Here is a 7,444-nt window from a genome sequence, read left to right on the forward strand (position 1 = left end):
TCAAGATGAATAAGGTAATGATGAACAACATTAGAAAAATTAAAACTTTCATTTCTGCTACTAATGTAATTTTAATTTTTATTAATGAAAAGTATTGCTTTCTGTTGAAATCAAATTACATATTTTGTAAACTAAACTTTATATTTACTTCTACTTAGAAGCAACCATTCAATTTACTAACTTAATTGACCAATCAAAAGAGTTGCAGCCATTCAATTGACATCTTCATTGAGATGTACTCGGTGGAACAACAACCAACAAAAAGAGGTTGAAGTTGTCCAACACGTTAAGGATTTCGAAAAAAAATTCGAAATAGAAAACCATATTTTTCCATCTTCGCCTTTCATCTAAAGATCTTCTTACATACTTAGCATTAGTTTCACCCCTCACTCTAAATCGATTGACTTACATGGTTAAAGCTATAAATTCACTTCCATCTTTCTTAATTGTCTGAAAACCATATTGCAGGTCACTTATAGCACGACGACTCGGGTTACGGGTGTCACTATAATACTTCTCGTAAATAACCTCCAAGAAATTCACACTCGAAAATTGTGCTTCAGCAAGTTGAGTTTGTAACAACACATAGTTTCTGTAAATAGTAAAATCTTCTTCCCGAATAAACTGAGCTCGACGAACTAACAAGGGCCTAGACATCTTTCAACAAATTATTTTGAAATTGAAATAAATTTTGTGAGAGAGAGAAATTTTGAAATTGAGTTTCCAAGAAAGTGTATGTAATATGGTGTGAGAAATGAATTTTTATAAGAACTTTAATGGGGAGTCGTGGTTGGATGGCTCCGTTGGACGTTGGAATGTTAACCACGCGTCTTAGGATAAAACGCCAAACAACACAAGCTTCACCGCGCGTTGAAAATACAACAATGCGGTGGGAAATGAAACGCGTGGCTCTTCTGCGACAACGATGGACTTACCAGTAATTTTTCCCGTCTGCCCATCTATTTTGTGGGTTAGTTCATCCCATAATGAGAGTAAAATGACCAAACAACTGGCTTGTTCATCCCATAAGAATTTCCTTCCAGTAGAGGTCATCTATCTAAATCATAGAGTTAAGAGATTTTTCCGATTTTTTTCTTTAAAATAATGGATCTTACACGAAAGTCAAGTGGACACTAATTTTGGTCTAACCGAAGGTGTTTCTCACAAAGGCTGTTTCGACTGCTCCACATTTTGAAAATCAGTCTCACTAGTCTCGGAAATCTAAATCGTTATTTTCTAGCCCCTCACAGGACATGTTTACCCCTTCCCAAGTTCAACTTGGGTTAAATAAGCACAGAGTTCAACTTGGAATCTAATAAGCACATACCACGTGGGAAGTGAAGTTTTATGCATTCACCGCTGGGAATAAAGATATTATTATTATTGTTTGATTTGGTTTGCGGCGATGTTAATTGTTTGCCAGGAATTTCAGTTGTATGATCAATAATGGTCACTATGAAGAAGGTGAATTAATGCTTATGAAGTGTTTGTAGAAATGCCCCAGAGAGATGTTCCGTTAACTACAACAAAAATTGAATCACCAAATGATTCGTTCGGAACTCGGAGGTTTTTGAAAATTGGAGGTCTTCTGAGACTTTAAGTCTTCAAACTGAAATGCTTGAAGAGATTAAAGAATTAGACAGTGAAGGAGGGGTCGCGACACGCTCTGCAGTGATGCCAGACGGACTAAAACAGTTGCCGAAAACATACGTGGATAAATTCAAAGAAGGTGTGAGAACTGACGATTATTAGACTGGTCGCATGATCATCTCAAATTTGACGTAGCAATCTGAAACAGGTAAACTTTCTTATAATGGCAGCAATACCTTCCACAAATATAACAAAGTTACACTTGTAGTTGTGAAGTAGTCGCTAAATTGTACAAATCTCGGATCATGAATCATTTACAAACTGTTTGTTCGAAGATTTGTGCATAGATACAGAAAATGAGAAATGGGTGATGGTGATTCTTGCTTTTCCTGAGTTTTTCTTTCGCTAAGTTGAATCAGGATGTTAGGATAGATAAGTAGGTGTAAAACTAGAGTAAGCGTATAGTAGTCCGATTATTTTGAAGTGTCACAATTTTAACATGATTTGGTGATTTAATCATTTAGATTTCAGGGGGCGCAGTCAAAATAGCCCCCTTTTTTTATATATATAATCATTAATTGAATAGTCTAAGAAAATAAAATAAAATGGAAATATGCAACTTGCAGGGTTGATTTCGAAGTCTAGTTGACTTGGATGGAGACAGTTTTCTTTAGCCTTAAAGTACTCTGCCTAAGTCTAGCTTACTGTACTGATTAAGAACATGTCAACTTTCAAGATAAGGGTTTCCCTTGAAATATATATTATCCTTGAGTTGAGAAGGAATGGGGAATAACCTTTTAGAAGTACAATTCTAACTTTGATGAGTTTTATAAACTGAAGTACACAAAAGAAGTTCTGTCCTACGTACTTTTTTTGATTCAAGATATGGGGAATAACCTTTTAGCTCATGATCATGAATATCTCAAACTTAGTAGAACTAGCAATATCAATCTTCTGTTGTTGGTATTTCTTTTGATTAATGTGATTTTAATAGATAATGTAATGAGTCAAAACACAACAAGACGGAAAAATGAGTTTAAAGTAGGAGTTGTTCTTGACTTGAACTTACCAATAACACAGGTGTGGTTGACATCCATGAACATAGCTCTCTCGGATTTCTATTCATCCACTGAAACTTCTCCTAAGAGAAGGTTAGTTCTTCATGTGGCCGATTCTAACGCTGATATTCTAGATGCATCATTTGCAGGTGACCCCCCTCTGGCTCTCTCTCTATAATATTACCTCCGTTTCTGGAAAAGAGATACTATCTCTTTTTCGCAAACAGAGGGAGTCTTTTATTTACGTTAAACAAGCTCATGATGACTTAATATTGGTTATTTATCGCAGCTATAAATCTGATACAGGACGATGAAGTGCAAGCTATAATTGGGCCAATGACATCAGCACAAGCAATTTACATGTTGCATCTCGGCAAAAAAACACAGATTCCAATTATTTCTTTCACTGCAACAAGTCCTTCTATTTCCCCATCTCACAACCCTTATTTCATTCGCACAACACATCAAGACTCATCTCAAGTAGACGCCATTGCTGCCGTTGTCAAAACTTTTCAATGGAGACAGGTTATACCTATCTATGAAGATACTGAGTATGGAAATGGAATTATACCATACTTAATTGACGCGTTCCAAAACATCACTAAAGTTCCATATAGGAGTGTACTACCTGAATCAGCTAATGACGACCGAATTCTTCAAGAACTCTACAAATTGATGACAATGCAAACCAGAGTATTCGTTCTACATATGGACACGGCTCTTGGAGTCCGGATTTTTGAGAAAGCGAAGAGCATTGGGATGATGGGTAAAGGGTATACGTGGATCGTCACAGATGGCTTGGGCTATTATCTGACTTCATTCAATTCCTCTGTTCTTGATACAATGCAAGGAGTAATAGGTATAAGGCGTTACGTCCCCGAATCCTCAAGACTTAGCTCATTTCGGTCTAGGTGGATGAAGAAGTTCCGTAAGGATAACCGAAATAATGAAGAAAGTTTGGATATTTATGGTATAATGGCATACGATACAATCTGGTTGTTAGCAAATGCTATAGAGAAACTTCAAAGACTTGATTCTCGATTTGTAAAAGAAAATGTTAGAGCAAAATCGAGCCATGCTGCGAGACTAAGTATCTCACAAATAGGTCCCAAGCTTTTGCAAGAAATTTCTAACACAAAATTTGAAGGTCTAAGTGGAGATTTTGGTCTGGTTGATAGGCAACTGCATGTAAATACCTTTCATATATTGAATGTGCTTGGAGGTGACGGTGTAAGAGAAATCGGAATCTGGACAGCTTCAGATGGAATTATAAAAGATTTAAGTTTAAATGGAACCAGGAAAAATGGGAATCTGATACCGACGCATGATAATCTATACCCGGTTATATGGCCCGGAAACACCATTGCCATTCCTAAAGGTTGGACCAATCCTACAGGCGAGAATAAGTTGAGAATAGGAGTTCCGGTAAGGTCTGGCTATACTGAATTTGTGAGGGTAACAAGAAATACTCATTCCAACTCAGCTGTTGTCGACGGATATTGCATTGACGTGTTTAATGCTGCAATTGGGTTGTTACCATATGCCGTCCCTTATGAATTTCATCCATTTGAAAATGCAAACCATACAGCTGCTGGAAGTTACAATGATCTTATATATCAAGTCTATCTCCAGGTAATTAGTTCATTTATAATTTCGTTTAGTATTTAACGATTTCATTTTATGTTGAATTAAATTCACATTAATCTTGTTTAATTCACACCTGCATGTTAAACAGAATTTCGATGCTGTAGTTGGAGACGTCACAATCACAGCCAATCGATCACAATATGTAGATTTTACACTGCCTTATGTAGAAGCCGGTGCATCAATGATTGTATCGACAAGGAAGGATTTTTATAAAGAAGCCGTGATATTTTTCCTTCCATTAGAGTGGAGACTTTGGCTGACAATCGTTGCTTTCTTTGTTTATATTGGCTGTGTGATTTGGATTCTTGAACATAGAGGAAACCGGGAGTTTAGAGGAGGGCCTTATCCTATGTACCAGATTGGCACAATGCTTTCCTTCTCCTTTTCGATGCTCGTCTTCGCGCACAGTAATGGTTTTCCAACCCTAATGTTTTCTCTTTACATTTTTGTAGACACTACTGATACTTTTCTTAAACAAGCTGTGGCTGTGCTTAAACTGTTTTTTCGCCTTTGGTGTGGCAGAGGAAAAGGTGCTGAGCAGTCCAGGTAGATTTGTAATGATTTTATGGCTCTTTGCTGTATTCATTCTAACAACAAGTTACACGGCGAGTTATTCAGCCATGTTGTTGGCCAATAGATTTCAACCAACCATCACAGACGATGTTAACCATCTCATAAAGAATAGGTACAATGTTGGCTACAAGAACGGTTCATTCATTGAAGGAATGTTGAAGCAAATGGGTTTCGATGAGTCTAATCTGAAGGGATATCACACATCTGAAGATTTAGATGAAGCTTTCTCAAAACCAAGACAAGACGGAGGTATTGTTGCCGCATTTGACGAGCTGCCTTACATTGAGCTCCTCCTCACGAAGTATTGTGACAAATACACCAAGGTTGGAGATATCTTCCCCACTGGTGGATTTGGTTTTGTAAGTAATCCGGCAATCTCTATAATTTCTGTTATCATATCTGTAATTTCTGATAAGTTTCGGACCCCGGTCATTAATGTCATCGCCTAACAACTTTACCAGTGTACTACGGTGACATCGGCCAATTAATTTGGTTTTATCATATATGTTATTGTATTAATGTTTGTCTATGACATCGGCCAATTAATTTGGTTTTATCATATATGTTATTGTATTAATGTTTGTCTATGTCACGACTTTGCAGGTTTTCCCAAAAGGTTCTCCTTTGGGACTTGACATTTCAAGGACAATCTTAAGTGTAAGAGAGGATAAAGAGAAAATGAAAAGGATTCGACATGCTTGGTTTGAGGGTAAACGAAATTGTTCAGACCATGATTCCTTCGGATCTTCAAATAGTCTTAGTCTTTATAGTTTTCGATATCTTTTTGTCTTTGTTGGAGTTCTTTCACTGATTCCCTTACTTTTACACCTACAAATTTTTCTGTCTAAAAACCTGATGATCTTGACCTCTCCGAATACCTCCATTGCTCAAAAAGTTGTAAAGTTGGTGACAAAATTCAACGAGGAGGATGAAAGGCGCTTGAGATACTATGAATACCATGCTGGAATTGGGCCAATTGGCAGTCAAGGGACGTAGGTGAAGAAATGGAACGACGTGAAGTGCCACCAGCCCCACCATCCTAGTGACCTTAAAACGCATGCCATTAGATTTGTAATAGAGGATGTAATAGTCATGTTGTTATTACACCTAGTGTACACTTGTGTGTCAGTCTGTATCTAGCGTCTGTAAAAGGTGTATGTCTCGTGTAATCCTCATTTTCCTTGCAATGAAAATCACTCAATCTAACACATCAGACACTTCTCAATTAGAGATAATATTTTGGGGTTCATTTAGATACGTTGGAGGATGCTCTCAATAATGAGGAAACATATAATTTAAAATACGACACAGCCAGGAATTAGTTTTTATTCACACAAACCATTCAATTATACACGGCTGGAGAAAATAAAATGTGAAATATTAGTAGAGATGTAGAGATGCATTTGATCTACCTTGTTCGTGTGGGAGAATTCGAAGATGCAAATCTTTCAGTTGATGATCAGCTAAGTGAGTGGTTAAATTAATTAGATAGTTATTATTGTTGGCGGAGACTTGCAAAATCCGAGCCGCTATGTGCAATAAGAAAACGACACAAGCAATGAAACACAATACGGAAATAATACAACTATGACGATATAAGAAACAATCACATAACACCGGCAATTACGTGAAAAATCCCCTCCAAGGTGTAGGGCAGAAAACCACGGGCAAATCTTCCACTATAATCAAACAATGGGCTACACACAAATCTCCCAATTTGGGGATAACAAAAAACTTCAAGGTGCATATAGCACTTGGATAACAATTTGCCTAAATTACACTCACCCCTAAGGATGGATCAACAATTCATTCACCAATAAGATGAGATTCACTATCAATTTGAAAATTGCAAGAGTAAGAGATACTTACTACTAAGGTTTGAACAAACCCTAAATTTTTCCCCCTTTTGAAGAGATGTGGAAATTGATCAATCAATCTTCACCACACTAACCAATAGATCCTTAGCTAAGAACCCTTTCTTCTTCTTCAAAGATTAACTTCAAGATCTCACCAAAAATGGTGGTTTATATTTCTCTCCAACTCACTCTCTCTCTACCTCCTTTTCTTTTCTTCACAAATGAAGAAGATAATCCGTGGAGACCAAAAAATGTCTCCTAATGCTTTTGTTATAACCTAACAAGGCATGTGTTAAGATCATCCCTTAAATGGTTAAGGGGATACCTCATTTTGCTGGGCCATAAGGCAGTGAAACCCAACAATCTCCCCCTCACGACTTATGGCGAGGTACCCATCACTACCAAACCTGCCCTGCTGCAGAAATGCACATGCTTGTACTTCGGTAGCGACTTTGTCTTCATATAAGAACCATTTTTAGTCTTGATTCTGTATACCACTTGCTCTTCAGAATCTTCTGGTTCTTTGGCTTGTTAACCAACTCAAAAGCGTCATTCTCATCTAAAGAGCTCACCTCTTCTTTAATGGATTTTAACCATTTTTGGCTTTCAGGAACACTAATAGCTTCTTCATAAGACCCTGGTTCACCTGCATCTGTGAGCATCACATACTCATGTGGTGTATACTTCGTTGAAGGTAATCTGGTCTTGCTGGATCTTCTC

The 7,444-nt window shown here is 37.3% G+C and overlaps 1 protein-coding gene across 4 annotated transcripts; it reads left to right on the forward strand.

Annotated features, from left to right (window-relative positions):
* The first annotated feature begins 1,039 nt into the window (after positions 1 to 1,039).
* Positions 1,040 to 6,074, forward strand: LOC113355305 (glutamate receptor 2.7-like). Of its 4 annotated transcripts, none has more exons than XM_026598133.1 (6): positions 1,040 to 1,798; positions 2,671 to 2,797; positions 2,938 to 4,280; positions 4,384 to 4,702; positions 4,818 to 5,227; positions 5,472 to 6,074. In XM_026598133.1, exons 2-6 carry the CDS (start codon positions 2,686 to 2,688, stop codon positions 5,862 to 5,864), a joined length of 2,577 nt encoding a protein of 858 aa, XP_026453918.1. In that variant the 5' UTR covers positions 1,040 to 1,798; positions 2,671 to 2,685; the 3' UTR covers positions 5,865 to 6,074. The 4 variants fall into 4 exon arrangements, with proteins under 4 accessions (XP_026453918.1, XP_026453919.1, XP_026453920.1 ...); XM_026598134.1 differs by having other exon boundaries at positions 2,955 to 4,280; XM_026598135.1 differs by lacking the exon at positions 2,671 to 2,797.
* The last annotated feature ends 1,370 nt before the right edge of the window (positions 6,075 to 7,444 follow it).

This window comes from Papaver somniferum, chromosome 3 (assembly GCF_003573695.1).
Source record: "Papaver somniferum cultivar HN1 chromosome 3, ASM357369v1, whole genome shotgun sequence".
Classification (NCBI taxonomy): Eukaryota; Viridiplantae; Streptophyta; class Magnoliopsida; order Ranunculales; family Papaveraceae; genus Papaver; species Papaver somniferum.